Genomic DNA, 22,918 nt, shown 5'->3' on the forward strand with positions numbered 1-22,918 from the left:
AGTGGGTTGTCTCACCACGGGCTTAAGTGACTGACATCAACTTGGCCGACCCTGCACGATGGGAAGCCCAGAGCTGATCCAGGAACTCAGATACTCTGCTGGCCTTGAAACAGCCAGGAAAATGCAGCCATTTCTTATTCCAATTAACCCATCATTGTCAGCAGAAAATGGGATTTGCCTGGGAGATATCATGGAATCCCAGTCTGGTTTGGGTTGGAAGGGACCTTAAAGCTCATCTGGTTCCAAGCCTTCCCCTCTGCTCTGAGTTTGGGTTTGGTGGACAGGCCTGGACATTACTGAGGAAACACTGAGTGGACACATGTGCTCCTGGAGAAGAGCAGGCTAAAAGTAAATCACAAGTATTTAATTAGGAAACCCTAAATTTGGAGAGAATGTCCTTGAAATCTCAAATTTGAGTCTTGAAATCTAGTTATTTACTACGGACAAATAGTTTATAGTTTGAATCAAATCATTACACTTGGTTTTGTGAAGTTTACATTGTTTAAGGAATTTGAACAACTTCTTAACCAACCAATCTTCAGATAAAACTCCACTGAGACTGATCACAGATTTCCCTGTTCTTCATATTATTAGACTGTATTTTCTTTTCATATGATACTTTTTTAGTATCACACACAAGAGGATGATGGATTATAAGAAAAGGCTGAATGAAACTCTTCAGCTTCTCAGCTTTGAAGTTCATTTGCAGGAGCAGTTGACCAGAGAGGCTCGTACCCGAGTGGTCGCGTTAGTAATAGGTCCCCTGATACAACTAATGAAGGTGATTATCTGAATTTAACATGTGGCCTTTCTCAGTCTGACTGTTGGGTCCAGATGTTTGCTGATTAAGTGTCTAATTGCAGCCTGATTTAACGGTTGTGGTTGTATGTGGCTTTCTGGACTTCAGGAATTGTCATTTTAGAAGTGTTTTCTGTCAGTGTGATTCTCTTCCCTGGGACAGAAGGGAAGAACTCGTCCGGTTTCATATTGTTGCGTGTGGCTTTTTTAAGGGGGAGACTTTCAAGCTCTTGAGATTTGAAAGGGTGATGTTAACAGGTGTCAGAAATGAACCAAGATTCAGCTGGCCTTCGGAAAAACTGGGTGTTGGAGGCCTGGGGATGGGGGGCGGCATTCCCCCGATCCTCTGCGTTCCAGTATAGACAGTTGAGGAAAACCAGCAAGCTGTCTGCCTTTTGTAAGTAAAACAAAACCCCAAAATAAAATCCTATGGGAGTTTCAGCATGGCACTGACCATATCCAGCCCCTGGTCACGTTGTCTCAAGTGATGGCACTCTGCCTCTGCAGATTTTGTAGTGTCAGTTAAATGCCCTGAACCATGGCCTGGGGCTGTGGGTTGTCCTGCTCAGCTCCAGCTTTGGTAGTGCTCCCTTTGGAGAACGTTTCATTTCTCCCTATTTCTGTTAGTAGAATTTCAGTTCCTGTAGCAACATTTTGAAAGAAAGTAAAATAATTCCCACTAGGTGATTATTGGGCAGAAATTGGGAAGAGATGTGGAATACTGGGTGTGAAATGATGGATTTATAGAAGAATACACATAATTACAAGAAAAATCTTTGTCTTTGAATACGATGCTTTAAGACCCAGTTACGCAATTCAAGTTTCCTGGCTCACATAAGCTTGGAGATGATGCGTGTTGTTTGGTTATGTTTTATTGAGTTTTGCTTGTAATGAACTGTACAACTAGAGAAATTATTCTGTGTTTTAATGCTAGAGAGACCCTAGTATTAATGAAGTAGAAAATATGCACCCGACCACTTGGAAAATGATGCCTGGGTCAGGTTCTCTTTTTTCCTTTCCAATTCTCATGCTGCATTTCAATGTTGTTTGTTTCTATTTTTGTTTCAAGTCACAATAAACCCAAAGAAAGCCATTACCACAGAGTATTTTTAGAGTGAAATTTCCACCAGGTGCGTCCCACATGGGTTCATTTGGGAATTACCACCCAAGGGTGCTTCATACAGTATCTAAGCAACATAGTGCTTGAGTGTTGTGCAAAACGGAGACTGAACAACAGTACTGGAAGGCACAAAGATAAAATAAAGCAAATATAGGATCCCAGACTGGTTTGTGTTGGAAGGGACCTTAAAGCTCATCCAGTTCCAACCCCTGCCACGGGCAGGGACCCCTTCCATAGAGCAGCTTGCTCCAATCCCTGTGTCCAACCTGGCCTTGAGCACTGCCAGGGATGGGGCAGCCACAGCTTCTCTGGGCACCCTGTGCCAGCGCCTCAGCACCCTCCCAGGGAAGAGCTTGTGCCTACTTTGTCCAAGTAATAATTTTAGTAAGTGGAGGCAGTGAAATCTGTGGATTTCCAGTGATTTCCTCAGTAGAACAGAGGCGGTGGATGCCACACTTGGGATTTTTGATGCTAAAGACCTGAGCAGGCCAGGCCTGGTGCTGGACTCCCCGTGTGTGGGAGCACATGGTTATTGCCACTATATCTATATTGCCACTGTTGTGGCCACTGCTGCCTAGCTGAAAGCTGATAGCGCTCCTCGGTGATCACTCCCTCCTTTGGTGGCAAGCAGGGATTCACAAAAGCTTCAATCTCATAAAAGCATTGTTGCGGTTGTAAAAAGGCAGCTTATCACCGGCGTCAGTGTGTGAGAAACAAGGCCAGGTTGGGCCAAGGAACCTGGAACTCCTTTTGCTTCCCTAGAATTGAACTCTGCGGTGGGGTGAGCCAGACATGGGGAAAAGTTCCCTTATCTCTGTGTTGCCTCTATTAAAACCCCAACAGTCTCACACTGCTCTTGTGTCACTGCACATGCTATAATTCCCCATTATAGTCTCCAGATGTTCAATATACACATGTATGTGTGTGTCCTTGTTTTCTTATTATTTAAGGAAAACCCCTTAGATGCAGCATTGCTGTTTATTTTGATGTCTGTCATTCTGATGCAAACTGCAAACCTCTCTATATCCATTGAGGATATAGGGTTGGGTTTAATTCATGGCAAATCTTCCCCCGCAGTGTGTTGATTCCATGGTAGAGGTGTTTATTCTGACTCGAATCTGGAAACTCTGCTGCCTTTTTCAGTTTCCACACGTAGGGCTGTTGTGTTTCAAGCTGCCATAGGTACAGGAATCTCACATCCTGGGAGGAGAGCAGCTCTAGCAGGACTACGCTGGGTTTGGGCTTTATACTGCTGTTTCTGGGGATGATTTGTGGAGGGAGCAGTGCTGAATCCAGCAGTTAATACCTGTCAAATCCAGGTAGGCACCAGAATCCTTCAATATGTGCCTGTATCAACTCCCTTCTTGTTCTTTGGCATCTGACTCCTATTAACAGCTGTCAAAACCTGGTAAACTATTTATGTGCTTTCACAATTTGTTTAATTGCATAGTTAGGAAATGGCATACAAGAAAAGCTTTCCCTTTTTCTTTTCCCCCTTTAGTCTGCCTGAACATCTGTAGCATTAGGGGCTCATTATCTCGGAATTGGCACAGCAAATCAGCAGCAGCATTAAAGTGCCACATTAAGATGATGAAGTTTCTTTGTTATCCAGCTGACTTTTTTGCATGTGCTGAGGATTTCACGATTATGACCCCGCTCCTTGTAAAACACTTGAGTAACATCACCCTTTTGTGCTGTTGTCTTTAATAGCTTCTGCTTTATATTCTTTGTGCTTTTCAGAGCACTGCTGGTAAACTTTGCTTAACAACAGGACCAAACTGATGTTCTTTTCTCTAGGTTTGATGCCAAGGTGTTGGATTAAATACAGGAATTGGGGGGTTTTCCTTCCAGGGCCTCCTCCTGGGGAGAATAGCCAAGACAATGCTCTGGCCTGTCCTGTTTGCTGCTGGTGCCTCCTTTCTTTAGTCATGCATTTTCTAACGTACACAAGCACTGTTCATGTGGTGACTCAGTCTGCAGTTGCCACCACAGCTTTATTTTGGATTTTTTCCAGAACCCATTGTTTTTACAATGTTTCAGGTGAAACAAAAATATTACTCTGGAGTAATGCCTTTCATCTTGTAATCATCTCCCCAGGAAATGAAACCATGTGCATCAGCCTTAACACATCACACTGGTGCTTTGTTGTGTCAAATCCACAACAGCGCTTTGCTGTACTGTTATTACCTTCCTGAGCTGCCTCGAGAAAAATAGTTACCTGGGCTTGAACACCGTGAATGTTTTTTCCCTCTTAAAAGCTCTTTACTTTCCTAAGCAGGGGAGAGATGACAGCACGTCTTTTGTTCAACTGGGGGAGCTTTGTGTGTGCTGTTGGGGATAAAGGGGTTTTTCCTCAGTCAAATTTCCCTGTTCTGCTTGAAGTTACAGCCACTTTCCTCTGGCTGAAGGTGGACCCTGATCTCTTTGGAATATGAGTTTTGAGTGATGAATACAAACCTTTGCACACAGCTGCCGGTCTCCTGATCTCCCAGGGTTCCCTGTGCTGCCAGTACACAGCAAAAGTCAGGGCTGCAAAAGGGTGCTTCAGACCTCTGCAGCTACTTGGTTCTCTGACCTGTACTGAGTTGTCCTTTCTTCTGAGTGCTTTGTACCAAAGCTTCCTTTTGTCATACTCTAAAGAATAACAGGAGCGTTAGGAGAGAAAAATCCCAACCCTTGTAACACCTATTTGGTTAAATAGGTATAATTTCACTCCATCCCTGGCAGTGTTCAAGGCCAGGTTGGACAGAGCCGTGGGTGACCTGGTTTAGTGTGAGGTGTCCCTGCCCACGGCAGGGGGGTTGGAACTGGATGATCTTGAGGTCCTTTCCAACCCAAACTATCCTATGATTCTAAAACCCCACCTCTTCCCTCATTCTTTCCGTTGTTCTCAGTCAACAGAAGGTGAGATTTTTCTATTGAGGTTCTCCAAATGCCTACATGGAAACTGAAAAGCAATGGAGCTTGGGTGGGACAGCACTGCCAGCTGAAGTGGGGGGTGAGGGTTGTTGGGGGCGGCAGTGGTGGGAAAGCCTTGATCAGAACTGGGGTGCATCCTTCTCTGTTGCTGTCAGAGCACACAAGTATCGTGAGCAGTCGGCAATGCGGAAAATGCAGAGGTACTCATTTTCCATGAGGGAACTGTAGGATGGTTTGCCCAGTTTGTGCCAGTCAGTAAGTGCTTGCCATGAGGAACTCAAACTGGTGCTCGTGCCACGCTGCAGGAACACTGGCAGGGCTGTAAAAGAGTGAAAACCTGTGAGCTTGTGGTGAGAAACAGCAGAAAACGGTAGAGAAGTCTTCTCTGGTCCTCCAGCACTAAGCAACTGCGTTTGATGCAGACCAAAGGTGAGACGTTAAGTAGAAAGTGGGAATTGAAATTGCTTCTGAAAGTACCACCAAGGTGCAGCTGCAACGTGCACTTCCTTTCACCATGCTCTGCAGGATGTAGCAAATTAATTTGGAGCTGCCTCCTTTTGAGAGGGAAAAAAGACAACCAACAAACCTTGGGTTTTTGTGGGGGAAAGAGATTCTGCTGAAAGCTGCTTCCAGGAATTGGTAGGAATTTTTCCTTAGAGTAATGGAAATGGGTGTATAAACTAATTTTGAAGGAGTCTCCAAATCAGGATCACTCTCGCACCCTCGGACATAAAGTTGGCAGCAAAGGCACCTGCAGAGGAAACCCTGTTTCACTGGAAGCAAGAATCATAGAATCATGGAACGGTTTGGGTTGGAAGGGACCTCAAAGATCAGTCCTGAACCCAAACTCTGAAAACAATCTGATATAGGGGGATAAACCCACACAGGATGGGTGGAAAAACCACCCTGATGTGGATGGATATCATCATCTAGGGAGAGCACCGAGAGGAATCTTGAAGTTTCCACACTACTGTGGAATCTCACATAGGCTGAAGAAATTACCACTCGCCTGTTTCTTCTGCCTCATTTCAACCCAAAGTAAGAGATTGGCTGGGCTCAAGGAGGGAATTTACCACTGAAATATAGTTGCAAATGTTGATTTCATAAAGCATGGCTTGCCAGATCTTTATTTTTCAGGGCTGCTTTCATGTTGCCACCTCATTTTCGCTGTTACCCATTGTTTGTTCTCTGCATTTGATGTGGTTTATTACTCAGAACTAGAGTTAATACATATTCAGCAGTCCATGGTCTGTACTTTGGAGAAAGGACAAGTGATTCAGTGCCAGATTTAACTGTCTAACCCTCAGTCTGAGCAAGGAGCAGGTGGCCAGGAGAACAGAACTTTCAAACAGGAAGCTTTGTATTTGATCTCTTGGTGCTTTTCTTCAATTGGTAGCTTGAGGCATAACCTTCAGCTCTTGTCTGGATGGAAAAGTCAGCTTTAAGCAGAAGGAAAAGCTATCCTGGCTTTTAATAAGGATTTGTATGCAAGTGGGGGTGACGCTGGAGTTAATTGTGGCAAGGAAATTCAACAACAGAACTTGGGAATCATCAGGTGTTCATATAGTGGGACCAAGATGGAGCACTGCTGTTAGCAAATTGCTGGCTACGTGTTGCATTTGCCTCTTTGTCATGAAATTATAAACATTTAAGGCAATGGCTTTGTTTCCTCTGGACATGGGTCCAGAACCAGGAACCTGTCTGAAGGCCACGGATCCTCACGAGTCCTTGGGTTCTTCACCATGTACTTGCGATATGACCTTGGGCAAATCTTTTCCTGTTCCTGGGATGCATTTATTTACCAGGAAATCACCTTTCAGGCACCAGGGGTTCCATGGGAAGATATAAATATCCTTTTTAATTTGTGTCTTTCTAGATTTCCAATTCACAGGAACAGCCTGGATAGTGCCCTGTCACTGCAGGAGTTCATATTGTGATATACTTTATACAGTAGAAGGAAGTTATCCATCAATGGTAAATAACAGGCAGGTCAGTGTTTTTAAAGGTTCTCTTGCTGTGAGTATCACGAAGCGTACGTGACCCATGAAGATTCACGTCTCAACTGCATTTCTTCATCTATGCGGGTTTAAATGAAACTTTTAGGAAGGTTGATGATGTAATTTGCTGCAATACTTGTTTTTTTTCCCAAGATACTTCCTTGTGCCTAAAGATAAGCATTTTTCACTTTTGTGCTTTGTTTTACCTGCAGATGATGTGGTTAAAGTGAAAGGTGAATACAGTGAAAGAGAGGAGAGTGCTTTACATTCAGAGCCAATGGAAACCCCTGAAGAATCTGAACTGCCTTACACCTATCCCAGAGAATATAATGAATATGAAAGCATTAAACTGGAAAGACATTCGGGTTCATATGACAACATCAGGCCAGCTAGTGGAAAAATGACTTGTGATATCTGTGGATTAGCATGTATTAGCCTCAATGTCTTGATGGTTCATAAGCGTAGCCACACTGGTAAATATCTCTCTATTATTCTTGTAAGAGCTGACTACTGAATTATTTGTAATCTAGACTATATATTTTTATCAAAAGATACTAAAATCAGGACTTCCTTCTTCTGTCCTTGATGCCACACATGATCTGTAGCAAGTTACTCACTTTTCTGTGCCTCACTTTACCCCCTTTTCTTCTTATCAGGATCAAATGTCAGTCAAAGTGTGTTTGTGGGGCATTTTAAAGATTTTGGATGAAAGGCACTACGTAATTGAAGTATTTTAGACACAAAACACAAGTTAGATTGGTTTTGTGCTGCCGTTTCCAGTCTGTGTGTGTATTTCTCTTTGTGCTATACTTTGGCAACAAACCAGTGAGCATCTTGGGTTTCAACGTGCAGTAAGATAAGCCCTTTTTTTTTCTAAAAGTTGCTAGCTTGTTGGAATCAGCCTCCTCCAGAACACTTATTTCCATGGAAAAACTGTACAGTGTTTTCCATAGTCTACATATGTTACGAGAAGCTCTGACACCAGAGCTGCAGTAACTCCCACTGAAGTCAACGGAAGGGCTCTGTGTGTTTCTATAGAAAGAAATTGATCCAGTATCTCATTCTTTCCCCTTCCAAAAAGGAAAGGGTGTGAGGATAAACATGATACCCACATAACCATTAAATGTCCTTTTTTGTATGTCATTTTAAGGTGAACGGCCATTCCAGTGTAATCAGTGCGGAGCTTCCTTTACTCAGAAGGGAAACCTCCTCCGCCACATTAAACTACACACAGGGGAAAAACCTTTTAAATGTCATCTTTGCAGTTATGCCTGCCAAAGGAGGGATGCGCTAACAGGTCACTTAAGGACACATTCTGGTAAGTGACTTCAAAGGCACTTCATGTGTTTTAGATGTGTGTCACTAGGACACGAGGCGTGGAAAATGGAGAGTTCGTCAGCAAAGTCGGCTCAGCCGGTCTGGTTTTGAGGAGTCAGCAAATAGCAGTGACCACTCACCTGCCTGCTGTGCTGATGGAACCGTCTCAGGACTCGGCTCCACTCTTGATGCACAAGGAGGGCATCACAGCCGTGTGCTGTGACAAACCAGGCCTCCTCGCGCAAAATAACTCCTTGGTGTTTCCAGAGTGGAGCCAGCTACACCAGCAAGCTCCGTATTTGAGGAGTGCTTTGCTGGGACTTCCTTCTGTTCCTATCCTGAGCTGGTAGGAGAGCTCTAGGAGCATCACCCAGGACAGCATGACCTTATTGGCAGTTAACACTTTGCTGTTGTGTAGTGCCTTTCATCTGAATGTCTTAACATGCTCAACAAATGCCAGGGTTTTTTTCCCAAGACTGGTAGCATGTTCTGTCCATTTTCCAGATGGGAGAAACAGAGGCACAGACTTGAGGTGACTTGAATAACAATCCAGGTATAAACTGATTAATGCTAGTTCCCCCAGAGCCAGGCTGTGCTTCGTCTTTGCTTTGTGTATATCCTGTGTTATACAGGGAGCTAGACACAAAACAGTTATTCTAAATGATAGATGTTATCTCTGCACTGCCCTTTACAGGCAAAAAAGTTCAACCTCACAAAGAATCAAAGTTAAAAATGAGATTATCTGACATGAATAAATGGGGTTCTGGTTTAATCAAGCCCCAGCACAGCGGTGGTCACTGTTCCCCACCAGCACAACGCTAAAACCATCATGCTTCAAACACGCCATGTGGTTGTCATGACTGAAGTCTGCAAGAGCTGGCTTATCAAATGGGAGAAAGAAAATCTCTCCAAGTGTATCACATCAAGAAGTGAGCAATTGCATTAGCAGCAGGGAGCACAGTATCCAGTGCAAGGCTGGTTGTATTTGTGCTGTACGGGGCTGATATTTTGCTTGGGTGTGTTAGAGGATGTCTGTTCACAAAACAGTAATGAGACAGTTTAGAAGGTGCTGCCAGTCCTTGTCTATGAGGCACTGGGAAAGGCTGTGTGGGTATCTTGAGTTTCAAACAGGTTCGCTTTAGCTTAAACGAATTAGGAACATCATTCACTTTACAATAGGTGTCTTTGGATATTAAATGAAGCTCCCATATAGCTTTGGGTTGGTTTAAGTTCTTCAGTTTCATGAAATCCTTGAAAAAGTCTGTATAGACCGGAGCTAGGTGAGGCAACTGGGACAGCAGCAGCCCTGGTTTACAGCAGAACAGTTGCTCTTCCCTAAGGAAGTTAGGCTAAGAAAAGCCATCAGCTAGAGTAAAGCTCCAGGAACCTGAGCTCCTAGGAACAGGATCTAATGTAAATCGTCTTCTTTCCTGGTGCTGAGTTTAGGGGATGAAGAGGAACCCTGTGCCTGGTGGGTTGCACCCTTGTGTAACCCTCATTTTTTGATGATCACAGTCCTCATAAACTTAACAGAAGCTTAAAGCATTTTCCAAGAGCTGACTGCATGCTATTAGTGATGATACACTCGAACGCCAGTGTTTCAGGAGTCTCTGGTGGTTATTTATGCTGCACTCTTCCTTTTCTAGTGGAGAAGCCGTACAAGTGTGAGTTCTGCGGGAGGAGCTACAAGCAGAGGAGCTCGTTGGAGGAGCACCGGGAGCGGTGCCGTACATACCTGCAGAACGCTGGCATGTGTGAGCCTGGTGAGTGTGTCACACTGCAGTGGCTCTGGGGGGTGGCACATCACAGTGCTTTAGAAAAGGGCATCTGCTAAGCTGCTAACGGAGAGCCTGAGAACAGTTTTTACTCCAGTCATTTTCAGGAACCTAAAGGCCTGTAACGTCTCTGGAAAGGGTCTGGTTTAATGCATCCCTCAGGCAACTAGTTAGAGATTGCTTTTATTGTAATCACTTTTTCATTTCACAGTTACTTTGGATAAAACATCTAAAACACCTCGCACACAGCATTTCTGTAGGTGACACAGTAAGTTAAATTATTCCTACATTACTGCTATTTTCTGGCTTATTTTACTGGCTAAGTTGATGCCTATGGCTGTTGACAATACTTGCTCACATGTCTCAGTCCGTGGTCTGCCTGGAGCCTTCTCTTCTCCAGGCTGAACAAGCCCAGCTCTCTCAGCCTGGTTCCAGAGCAGAGCTGCTCCAGTCTTTGGAGCATCCACAACTTGAAGGACTCGAGCCTCCTAGTTTTGAGTTTGAATTTTCTTTCCAAGGAAAAGGTTAAACTGAGTTTTCACAGAAGGAAGCTAGAATGTAAAAATATACTTAGATGACAACATTTACTAAGGCCCTTGAATAATGACAATAACTTAAAACACTGCATTTAGTGAGATGACTATCAAGCAAGGATTGTGCAGGCTCATCACAAGCCAGGTCTAAAAACCGGTGTGAAGACCTGTTGATACACGATGGTAACCATGTGGGTACAAGAGTCCTTACCCTGTGCAGAGTGAGTAGGTTGGTGTGTCAGGCCTTAGGCCACATGCATACACACAAGCCTCCATAAAGAAACAACGATTTAAAGAAGTTTGAGTTTTATAGTTTTCCATGGACTATTTTCCTCTCAGCAAATGACACGTTTCTGTAGTAAAATTGAATTATGATCAGAGCATCAGCAAGTTCTGGGTTTCATGAGAGCCCATGGTTTGATGGTACTGCACATACTCCCATGATGGCAATCCCACAGAGATGTCCATACCATGTGAAAATGGAAAGCATGATACCTACTACAGATTGATGCTTTGAAATGTTCTTCATGCTTGATATTCATTTCAGAATAGCAACATTTCACTTATCCAGAATATGTTCTGTGTACTTGCTGCAGTGACACGGGCGAAATGTGTATTTCCAGCACGACATGATGTACCCCCTGCCTTTGAGGCTTTGCATCTCAAAAATACAGCCCTGGCTTTAGTGGAGCAGTGAGGTTTCTGGCAAACAGGACCCCCCGTCTTGCCGAGGCATTTCCATTCCATTCTCTGCTATCAGCACTCTGTTAGATGACAGAGCCCGAGCGTGGGAAGGCGGGATAGGGCCTCAGGAGCTCAGTTAGTGCTTTTGAGTTGATTTTTTCCCCTAAATGTAGCATTTTGTGCTTGTGTTTAGTGAGCATTTGTTTTACTTTCTGACCATTCCCCTACTTATCCACATCACTGTGAATCTGCGAACTTCCCTGAAGTCCTCGCAGCCTTCTCACATGGACCCATGTTGAAGCTCAAGCACACTCTCCACACCATCATCCAATAATTCATTGCAATATCAAAGAGCACCAGTAGTAACCATTCCAGTCACTTTGTGGTGCAGGGTTTGCGTGTTCCAGATGTGGAAATATCTCTGAACAAAGAGTTTTATGTAACAATATTGTCAGAGTGTTGCTCAGTCCCTGATAGCAATCTCTGGTCGCATCGCTCTCATTGCACAAGAACCCACCTCTCCGTTCCACTCTCCAGTATTGAGTGACCACATAGAAATGCTACAGGAAGCAATGCCTCTAATTCGAGCTCTGCTTTGTGCTTTAGGGGTTTGTTAGCAATGCCCACAGGTTCTAAAAATGACACTCACATTTCTGGGGTGACAGAAACCACACCATGGAAACAGTTCAGCAGAAGTTAAATCATTGTGTGTGTGTTCGTGCCCTGGGCTGGAGGGAGAGTATCCGCTCTGCATGTCTGCAGAGTGACAGGATGGTGAGGTGACAGCACTGTTTGAGAGAGGTAGCTCGTCCCCCAGTCTTTACAAGGAAACATAAGTAGTCATTCATGTAGATTTAGGTTAGATATTATCTAATTACATTATTATTATTATTATTATTATTAGATTATTGGAAGAGAGATTGAGATGAACGCTTAAGCAGAAGTCCTGTCCTGTGAGGGTGCTGAGGCGCTGGCACAGGGTGCCCAGAGAAGCTGTGGCTGCCCCATCCCTGGCAGTGCTCAAGGCCAGGTTGGACACAGGGGCTTGGAGCAAGCTGCTCCAGTGGAAGGGGTCCCGATTGGAAGTGGATGAACTTTAAGGTCCCTTCCAACCCAAAGCAGGCTGGGATTCTATGATTCATGTTGAATCACATCTGCACAGAAATTTTCTTCTGGAAATGCTTTATAAAGAGAAGCTCACAACTGCAGTGTTCTCAGCACTGGGGCGGGCAGCAGTGCACTGAAACACCACAGACACCTCTCTGGTGGCGGTGAGGGGAGGCTGTAATCAATGTTAGCTGAGTAGGAGGCAATGCCCCAGATTTAAAAGCAGTCAGGACATTGGAACTAAACCGCATCCTACTACCGTAAGAAATACTGTGGTATTAGTGGGTCAGGTAATTAAAGAGGGAGACAGGGCCTGATTATTTCTCTCCAAGAAGTCTTCAGAGAATTTTGAGTGATTAAAACCAGTGTTTCCTAAATACTAAATATTATTCTTGGGCTGTTTAATAAACAGTCCAGAAGAAAGAGGTGGGGGAGATAATTTTAAGTTCACTTTTGGGTAGAGAGCAGTGTTGTGGGAGGGAACCAGCGTAACCACCTGTGTGTCAGTGGGAGCAGAGACTGCTTCCCTGAGGGTGCTCTATGAAGATGTTGTCAAAGACCTTTTGTGGCCCATAAATGGAGATGATTTTTTTTTTTCTTGAGGAAAAAACTGGCTGTTACAAGGAGTAGGAAATCTTCATGTGAAAGAAAAGACTCTCAGCCTTTAAATAAAACAGCAGAGAGACATCAAGCTGGGAGACTGATAATTACAGATGTCCCAGAACATCGTATGTAGGTCAGTAGTTACTGTCTCCTCAGCAATCTCCTCTGAGTAAAGACTCTTGTTACCTCTGCAGGAAGCTGCTTGCCTGCCCTCTTGACACTAATTTAATGACGTTCCCTTGGTGGCACTTAAAATACCATTGACAAGACAAGCAGTCACTGACACTGCATCCAGACTCCAGCCTGTGTCTGGGCTGGCTGATAAGGCTCCAGAAGCTTCACTATCAAGAGAAAAAGAGTCTGAAAATGTGAAATTAAAGCTGGAGTAGAACATAAGTGCAACTGGTGAAGTTAAAGGCTGAGAAAAAGAGGAACTACAAGAACAAAATAAGAACCGTGAAGGAATGGTAGGGAGCAAGGTGCTGCTTTCTGACATGGAGGAATTGTGTTTCCTTTCTTTATGTGTTTTTGAATATACAGCACTCTTTGTATTATCTTGTTCAGGGCAGTCGTGGGTTGGTAGGGGGGTTTAAGTTCAAATTACTGCTGCTTTGTGCAGTGATCTGACAAGTTGACAGCTTTCTGCCTTGGGGATAGTTCCAGCCTCAAACTGCAGTTGTCTGCAGACAATATAAGGAGCTCAGGAAGCATCGTCCTTCTTTCTGGAGCATGAGTGTTAAACAGAAGCTCTGAAATCACAAATCCCATCACAGTATCCTCCAGAATTAACTAGAGCTTCTGGCCAAAATCCAAAGGGATGATCATGTTCTGCTGCCTCACTTTCCTTTACTGTTTCGACTTAATCTGATGTTTAGCTTCACTTTATGTCAACTATTACATAGTGTCTTGGTATTTCATGCTGGCAGCAGATGCCTTTTAGCAGCTAATGAATATATGCATTCCAAGTATAATATGAGTTATATTTATTCTAAGTCTTTAAACATCCTAGAGTAATTTAGAATCAAAATCAGCCTAGGAAGGCAGGATGTTATTACCTTTACGGCCCTGAGCATGCCCTTTGTGGGTCTGGTTATCACGTACATCATGGGGTTACAGCCTGATGAAACAGGGCTGAAGTGAACCCTGTTCTCCATCTACCCTGAGTCATACCTCAAAGCCAGTATTTGTGGCATCGAGTGCTTCTGAAGCACTTTACATGTTTAAAATGCTGAACAAACATGAACAAATGCTTCTGGCTGAGGTTGGTGCTGACTGCAACTCATCTGATATCAATAGCAGCACTAATAAACAGGGGTGACTTTGGCATTTCCAGGGAGATGCTGCATTTTTATGCCTTCTTGTACTGGGCAGACTGCAATTTAAGTCCAGTACTTAATGAAAGTGCATTTATTAGGACTGCAGTGATACCAGAGCACTTGGATCACTTTCCTCTGGCATTACTTCCGTCTTACATACATGATGCTTCATACATTTAGGTGCAAAAGTACAAGCACACGTAACCAGGATTCTTTCACAGTGAGAGCTGACCTTTAGTATTACCTTGGGAAAGTAAATTACCCTGCCTTGCCTTTGCTTTCCTCTACTTAGATACCAGCTCTTAAAGGCATGGGCAAGCTCTTGCAATGTGTCCCGTTTCACCACATTTGCTCCCTGACACTGAAACTCTTTGTGCTACTTGTTAATATAAAAACACCACAACTGCTACTTGTTCTGCAGGCGAGCGGGAGCTTTCGGGGAGGGGGAAGCCGCAGCAGTTACACTCAGTATTAGTCTGGTAGTAGTGATATGAGGTGGCTGATCCACCTCAAAAGCCTGTGCAGCCTCCCTGAGGTGAAAACAAGCAGTAATTTCTGTGAAATAGTGAGCGCTGGTGAGCTCTGGTGAGCACGGCTCAAGGAGGCTCTGGAAAATGGTACGATCCTTAAAGCTGCCAGCGGCCCTGTGTCGAGGGACTGATCGTAGGGCATATTTTCCTAAAAGTGGGAATTATGGAGGTTGTGATGAGCTTTAAAGCACCTCATGCTTTGGAGCGTGCCAGGGAGCGACATTCTGAGGGTGTTTAGGGCAAAAAAAGTCGTGGTAAAGACACCTGGGGAAAAATGAGCTGGAAGTGACTATTGCAAGGTTTTATTATTTTAATCATTTTTGCTATATTTTGTGCCAGTTTCTTAGTGGTTAATGAAGACCTCTTAAGTGTGAGTGATACCTAGAGCAGTGTGGCAAGAGGACTGAATGTTTCCTACTGCAGCACTGGAGCATGGTGGCAGCCTGCAGGTGTCCTGGTCTTACTCAGAATAGAAAAGGCAGGCTAGCAGAGGTTGTATCTCCAGCTACACTTTGTAACCAGCCCTTCCAGCCAGTTGATTTTGCACTTCCTCTTGCTAATGAAGATACTGGGTCTTATGGTTTCTGCTCCCTTTGCATGAGCTCAGGACTGCAAGATCAGTGTCTGCTGCTGTGCTTGGTTCCACTGACCGCAACTGGTGCCCAAGATGCAAAGAGCAAGAACAGCAGAAGCAGCAAAACAAGCTGACATCAGATCTCCAAACTGTTTCCTCCCAGTTAGCGTGGCAAACTCCGGAGATTAAACCATTCATCTCCTCCTTTATTGTTTTAATTTCTTTCTTTTTTTTTCCCTTTTCACCTACTTGTTGTGTTCTTGTTTTTTCTTGTCTTCCTTGTCACATTTCGGAAGTAGCGAGCGTGGAGGGAAGGCACATCAAGGCAGAGATGGGGAGTGAAAGAGCCCTTGTGCTGGACAGGCTAGCGAGCAACGTGGCAAAGAGAAAAAGCTCAATGCCTCAGAAATTTATTGGTAAGAACAAAAAACCTTTTCATGTGCAACAGTTTAATGTGTGCGAGCTGGTTACTTCTAGTACAATGCCTCTGCTTCTTTTAAGCTGCCTGCTCGAGTTTATAACCTAAGCTAATACAAAAGAGCATAAATAAAGTAACTTAGCTGATTCTGATGTGGTTTTAGTGATTTGTTGTAAGGGGCTGATTAAAATAAAAAGAATAGATACTTAAACTGGATGGAAGCTACTGCTGTGCTGTGTGTCTGTCTGTGCAGGCAATTTAGAGCTCTGATGAGCTTCCATGTGCTGTTTTCTGTACCTGTGTGTTTGAAATGTTCTCTGCTAGGCTCTTTGCAGGAAGAGAACAGGAAGGCTCCATGCTGTTAGGAGCAAAGTGCCCTGTCTGGTCAGCCGGAGCTGAAGATACTTGTAGGATGCATGTGTGGCATAAGGCCTAGAGACAGAAAAGTATTGGATTTCTGTTAGTCATCCTGCTGCTGAATTTGAATACGATTCAGAAAATATCAAATCCTTTCTTGTGGTAATTTAAAGCAACAGGATGTTTCCATAGTATTTTCTTTGCATTTAATTTCCTATGATCAGAGTTTTACATGCTGGGGATCTCACATACCAGTTTGGCAGGTTCTGTGCTCCAGTGAACGCCTGATCCTCTTGGCTAGGCTGCTTTCATTAACTCGCCTTTTAAGAAAGTAAAATGCAACTCTTGTGTCCCGAGTAAAGACCTGACGTAGCAGTTACAGGAGACTGGTACTAGCAATGCTTTGTTTATGTTCTGTTTGGGTATATAAGGCACTGAGTGATGCTTTTCTTACTATGAACTTTATGGTTGGTGCAGAGGCCTGAGCAGTGGCTGATGCCCACACACATGACCAGGGAGAAGAAGCATGGGGCTGAGCACACAGGCAGGGATCAGACCCATTTAGCAGGGGATGTGCTGAGGACCTGGCCTGAAGGCCTGGGGCTGAGGTCCAAGCCTAGGTACAGGAATGCTGCTGAATCCATACAGACATAAACCCAGCGTGGTTTCTGAAGGTAACATAGCTCTGGGTGGATTTGGTGGGTAGCACTGGACTTTCATCTATGAAAACTGCTAGGTTTTATTCAGATATCTTAGTATGGCTTTAAAAAGGTCACTTCTTCACACAGGGGTGAAGTAACACTTCATGTGAGTGCCTTTGGGTGCTTCATACTGAAACTGTTGACTGTGTGACTTCGGCCCTACATGTCCTGCTGTGATTCAAAAAGTAATGCTAATGCAAATGGGTTTGAAAATCTTTTAGCTTCCTTTTTCTTAGCACAGAGATTAGCTTCACCCTACCTTGGTCTACAATTGCTACCGTTTCAATGTTGATGTACTTTATTAATCACACACGCAGCACACTTCACTTCAAGTGAAGCATGTTTCTTGTTTGTTTTACCAATTCAGCAGTTACCATATGGAACAGATCCTTTTCTGATTTGTGATGGAGCTCAGTGATGCACTGGGGTGACGGCATGCACTCATGCTGCATCATGGGGAGGGAGTTTGTGGAGAAGTTGGAGGACCCAGGAACAAAATAGCTGATTTCTGAAGCTTGAAGTGATTTTCCTGAACCTGTGGGGTTCTTGTTAAGTTACATGTGAAAACATTGCTCAGTCCCTTTCAGCCTTGGGAAGTGGATTATCCTTGGGAAGAGGGGTCTGTCCGACCCCAGTGTAACTCCTGTGTCTGAACTGCTCGTGTGGGAGTGCAGATCTAACAGGACAGCTTTAGGATTTCTTGGGAAACAGCGTTGTTGGAATGGGTGCTGATTTTTCATGCTGTCAGGGAGGAGGGAGAGCGATGTGTACTAACAAGGCATCTTTGTTAGGCTCAGTTCTGTGAATGAAGTCCATTGATTGGGAAATAAAACTCAACTGCATTATTATTTGAGGGCTCTGCAGAGGTTCATACAAGCACCAGGAGTTTTGCCCACTTTATTTTTCCCATTTTCATCTGCAGGGGCTACCTCGTGTGCTTCATAAGTCTCAAATAAGGACACAGATCAGCAAACCATCTACTTGACTCTTAACCTCTGCACTGCGCCCCTCTCCAAAGCCTTCTCCCACAAAGATTTTGTGCTCAGTTTTTCCCTTAGTGCTGAGGGAACAAGGATTTAAATGGAAGTTTATGGTTCTGTGTTTCCTGTTTTGCTGTGGATATCTGTTTTGCATGTGCATGGAGCAAAGTACAAGCCTTGGCTTTTTGTACTTCCTGGTTTGATTAATGAACAGATACTTATAAAGAAAACAGCCCAGCAGAACTGCTCGATACCTGCTGGTGGTTTCAGTGCTCTCTAGAGCACTCATAGGGCTCTATCTTCAATCGGTGCAAGCCAAAGTAACTGCTGCAGTCAAGGCACTTCTGTAGTGTACCGCAGCTGAGCATCTCAGCCTACAGACTTCTGTTTCTTCCTTTTAAAAACAAGTTCTCCCAGAGACCAAGAGTAAAAATCTATTTCTGATGGTGGTAGAAGTGTCAGGGCAGCTCCGACACAGTTCCACACACCACCGGCCCCTGGCGTGTGAAGTCTCATGAGAAATGGCTGCTTCGGTTAGCAGGGCGGCAGGAAGCAGGTTCCCTCCCTCTTCCCAGTGTCCACACCTCACCGGGCTGCAAAATCGAAGTGGTTTAGAGTAAGTGAAGAGCCACTGAGCAAACAGCACACGGGGACATGTGCCACACTATGGCTCATGTGTGGATGTTGAAGGGGAAAGCTTTAGCACTGCTTACTGAGACAAGCAAAAACGGGGAAAGATGTTCTGCTAACCAGGGGCTGTGTGACCAGTGAACACTGGGGAGCCCAGTCTGCATCTGATGTGTTGTTGCCTTTTGAAGGTGTGCAGCACCACAACACATTAATGTCATCGTGTCAGAAGAGCTTTTGGGTGTTTGCATTTCATTTGATACAACCTTGAATCGAAGGGCAATGGAATGGGCTGTCGTGAGGGCTTTCAAAAGCCACCAGGATAGTGGGATAACAGCACGTGAGAGCCTCAGAGATCATATGTTGTGTTTTTTGTCTCTTATGACAGTGAACCCCAAATTCACAGGGAGTTCCAAATGTCTATTTTCACTTCTGTTGCCTTTTTGTTCACATTTTTCATTCTCTTGGAGCTGGGTTTGACTCATACAAACATGCTCTATGGTCTGGTTTCCTTCTGTGTGAAGTCCTGGTGAGGGCTGGAAGCAGTTACACACTTGTGGTTCACTCACCTTTTTGAGTGTTTTATAAGAGAAACGTGAGCTCCTGGGTTTCTGCCTCTGCAGTGAAACCTCATGAGTTTCATATCCATTGAGTCATGGTGTTGACAGGTGACTGATAAACATCTGCACTATCTGAGTTACCGTAACTCAAAGATTGGTGGATCTGATGTTTCCAAGTCAGTAACCATCTTCACCTCCTCCTCTATGAGATTTATTTTGCTTCCAAGCCTGAGCTTTAGAAAATGAACGAAACCCAACCCTCACCCCCAAAAGCTACTTGGGTGTGTGAAGAGCCTCTTTCAGCAGAGAACATTTCATGCCTCTTTGCTTTCCAGAGACTGCTGCCATTTAAAACAGACTTCATGGAGTCTAAATGCTTCTTTACCCACCCAGGTGACTTCATGCCTCTCCTCTCTTGCAGGTGAGAAACGTCACACTTTTGATGTTAATTATAATTCAAGTTTCATGTATGAAAAGGAAAGCGATGTGATGCAAGGACGTATGATGGACCAGGCCATAAACAATGCCATCACCTACCTGGGGGCTGAAGCCTTGCGCCCTCTTGTGCAGACACCACCAGCTCCCACCTCCGAGATGGTCCCTGTCATCAGCAGCCTGTACCCCATTGCGCTGACCCGCGCTGAGGTGCCCAACGGCACCTTGCAGGATGCTGAGAAGAGCCACCCTCACCTAAGGGACAAAAGCCTGTCTTCAGACAGAGGCCTCTCCCCCAACAACAGTGGCCAAGACTCCACAGACACTGACAGCAACCACGAGGAGCGGCAGAATCCCACTTTCCACCCAAGCCAGATGCTCCCCTCTCAGGCCCGCAACGGCCTCCAGCCCTTGAAGGACTTCCCAAGGCCATACGACATCATCAAACCGCCTGCCATATGCCCACGAGATGCCTTCAAGGTCATCAACAAGGAAGGGGAAGCCATCGGGGTGTACCGGTGTGACCACTGCCACGTCCTCTTTTTGGATTATGTGATGTTCACCATCCACATGGGCTGCCACGGCTTCCGTGACCCCTTCGAGTGCAACGTCTGCGGGTACCGGAGCCACGACCGCTACGAGTTCTCATCCCACATAGCAAGAGGAGAGCACCGGGTAGTGCTTAAGTAGAAGGACCCGTTTCACCAGGTCAGAGGGGAGGCTCGCTGGGTTTTCGTTAGCAGAAAGAAATCTCTTGAGTATATTTTTCTATGCCAGTTTTAAAATGAGTGTCATGGGGCAGGTGACACATTTTTACACGTTCCTTTGCAAACCAGTCAGTGTTCTGTAGCATCTCTGCCTCGCTGCTGTGCTGGGTGGGACTGAGGAAATCCCAGGGGCAGAGACCAGTTTTTAGATGAAGTTTATTTTTGTGCCAATTAAGAGCCATTTAAGACGGTTTTATTTTTTTTAATGTACATTTGTGTTTCCTAATGTGTGCTTTAACTCAGCTCAAAAGGGTTTTATGCCCTGCTGATGCTGGTCCCATGTGTAGGAGCAGGAATATAGGAGGAGCTTTGTTTTAGCTGTTATAATCCCAATGGGCTTCAAATCACTAGAACAAGGAAAACACACTGGGAGGGATTATTAAGTCCTCTTCAAAGGTTTTCCCCTAAGTTTTAAAGAGCATGTGGCCGCACCACACTTTCATTTTATTTCCCCTTCTGTTCACCTGCTTTAAAGTCACTCCCACACGTGTCTTAGTAAGAGCAAAGTGAGAGATGAGACCCGCGTTGGGGGTTTTTAACAGCACGCCTTTTTGGGGTACCCAGTGAGGTCCCTGCTTGGCTCATCCATGCAGTCTGGGGGAAATCCTGACTTTCAGTGATGGAAAGTCCTCCTTTCCAATGGGTGCCAAGAACGAGGAGGACACTGTGTTTGGGGGGACCCCCTGAAGTTCTCTTTCCCAATGGGTGCCAAGAACAAGGAGGCAGCGCTGGGCTCGTGGCAGAGTCACCGGCGCCGGGAGAACCTGCACAGGGGTGTGTGGGTGCCGCCAGCTCCGTCTGCTCTTACGTGGGGATGTCCCTCGGTGTGAAATGTGCTGTTTTGCAAAATGACTATTTACCATGACTTTGAAGCTGGGTTTTAAAATAGCTCTTTTAATCTAATCACTGCTCTGCAGCTGTCTTATTACTCACTGCGCTGGAGATAGGAATTTGATAGCAGTTTTGCTGAGTGAATGTTTGTTCTTTGCAAAGTATTTTTGTATAGCATGGGGCCAGGTGCGTTCCGGTGGACTTTCTGCGTTGTACGGTTTGATAGCTGCAGCGCTTCTGTACTTCTTCAGTGTTGCTGTGCCAATATCCCTGGTGGTCTGTGAGGGAAGGTCGGGTGCAGAGAGCTGGGTGGAGTGCTGAGGGTTGAGAACTACTGAATTCCCCTCCTCCCTCTGACCTGGGCTCACTCTTTGGGCTCAAATACTTTCCCCCTCCCTGAATTTCAAGGTCACAAGTGCTGTGGAAGAGCTAGATCCTAGATCCACCTTGTTGCAGGGGGTGAGGAGAACTGGTTTGTACCTTGTGTGCTGTTACATGTGTAGTTATAAAACACGTTTAGGATCTTTTCCCAGTGACCAGCTTCCCATAGTGAGGCACAGTGAACGAGTGGATCTTGGCTCTTCCCAATGTCGTCATGACAAAGATCCTTCTGTGAGCGAGGCTGCAGTTCCACCACAGTCGTCCAAGGATCGACATCAGGCAGCAGCCTGGATTTGGGAAGCATTTGGCCAGTTCCTTGCTTCTCCTGGTGTAAATCCTGCCACAACTCCATCCCTCCTGCGGTGTTCTTGGGGAAAGCTGAGCTACTCACACACCGTGGCTGATGACAGCAGTCCTCATGGTTTGACAGAGATGAATAAGGTCACCCACCGTGAAGCATCACTTGTCCTTTGCACAGGAAGCTCCTCACAGCACCGCATGTGTCACGCAGCACCGCGGCTGATTCCTCACGCCGTTGCCCAATCCTTGAAATCCCTCTTCAGATGAACTCCGCCACTTCCCTTCCCGTCAGACAGAGCTTAGGCCACGTCTCCTTCCTCCCCAGCTAAGGTAAGCCACCAACACCCACCATGCTGCCACCAGCAGCTCCGAGCACCGCTGCCAGGTTGGGAGAGGAAGGAGGGAGGTTTCGGCAGCGTCTGGCCCGTGCGGCGCCGTTTCCCCACCGCTGCTCAGGCAGAGCCGTGATTTCCAGATGGGCTGAACCAGAAGCCATTCCCGGCGCTGCCTGGAGCCTCATTCCAGCTCTGCTGTTGAGCAATCCTGGTGTGGAATTTCAACCCAGTCATTTATTAAAGTCTATCTCTGTGTTTTTATGAGTTTAGCTGCTGTGTGGTGCCTGAGCCATGTCCCCAGAGCAGGATTCACCAGCGCCGTGCCGGGATCAGCCCCCTCCATGCGCTTCCCTCCGCACTGGGGACGCCACCAGCATGGCAAACCCCATCCTACTGCACTGCTGCACGAGCTGAGCGCCCTCCCCCGTGGCCAAGCCCCGATGAAAGGCATAGGGAAGCCCATTGAACCGTACCCATCCATCAAAGAGCTCTGCTCCATCCTGGGCAGGAATCTGGGCTCCAAGGAGTTTTGCAAATCACCGCATCTGGGAAAGCAGAGGGATAAAAAGCATCGGTGTTTGTTGCGAGCCTGGTTTGTGCTGCTCCTGCTTTGGTTATTCTGGTACAAAGCGAATTTTGGTGTGGATGGTTCTCTTTGACCACTGCTTGGTCTTGTCTCACGTGGTTTCTTCATTTACTGATGAATTAGAGCCCGAGAGCGGGAGCGCGGAGGCAGCTCAGGGAAGTGGTTTTTAGCACTAAGAAAGCAGCCTCGGGGGCTTCAGAGTTGATTGAAGCTCTTCAAAACTTCAGTAAACTCTCATGTACGTCATAGCTGAAGGCACTAAAGGCAGCTCGAATGGGACTTGGAGTAACCTGGTCTGGTGGAAGGTGGCCCTGCCCATGGCAGTGGGTTGGAACTGGATGAGCTTTAAGGTCTCTTCCAACCCAAA

At 45.5% G+C, this 22,918-nt stretch overlaps 1 protein-coding gene across 10 annotated transcripts in view; it reads left to right on the forward strand.

Moving 5' to 3' along the window:
* IKZF3 (IKAROS family zinc finger 3) overlaps positions 1-22,226 on the forward strand; it is a 32,373-nt gene extending 10,147 nt beyond the window's left edge. For 5 of the 10 annotated variants that reach the window (XM_065699337.1, XM_065699331.1, XM_065699338.1 and 2 more), the window contains exons 4-8: positions 7,047-7,307; positions 7,985-8,152; positions 9,798-9,914; positions 15,570-15,689; positions 19,338-22,226. In XM_065699337.1, the coding sequence (XP_065555409.1) occupies positions 7,047-7,307; positions 7,985-8,152; positions 9,798-9,914; positions 15,570-15,689; positions 19,338-20,041 (1,370 nt within the window). In that variant the 3' untranslated portion in view covers positions 20,042-22,226. The remainder of the gene's footprint in view (positions 1-7,046; positions 7,308-7,984; positions 8,153-9,797; positions 9,915-15,569; positions 15,690-19,337) is intronic. The other 5 variants (XR_010616765.1, XM_065699332.1, XM_065699333.1 and 2 more) reach the window with 5 other exon arrangements.
* Positions 22,227-22,918: the final 692 nt, after the last annotated feature.

Source organism: Lathamus discolor, chromosome 20 (assembly GCF_037157495.1).
Source record: "Lathamus discolor isolate bLatDis1 chromosome 20, bLatDis1.hap1, whole genome shotgun sequence".
Lineage (NCBI taxonomy): Eukaryota > Metazoa > Chordata > Aves > Psittaciformes > Psittacidae > Lathamus > Lathamus discolor.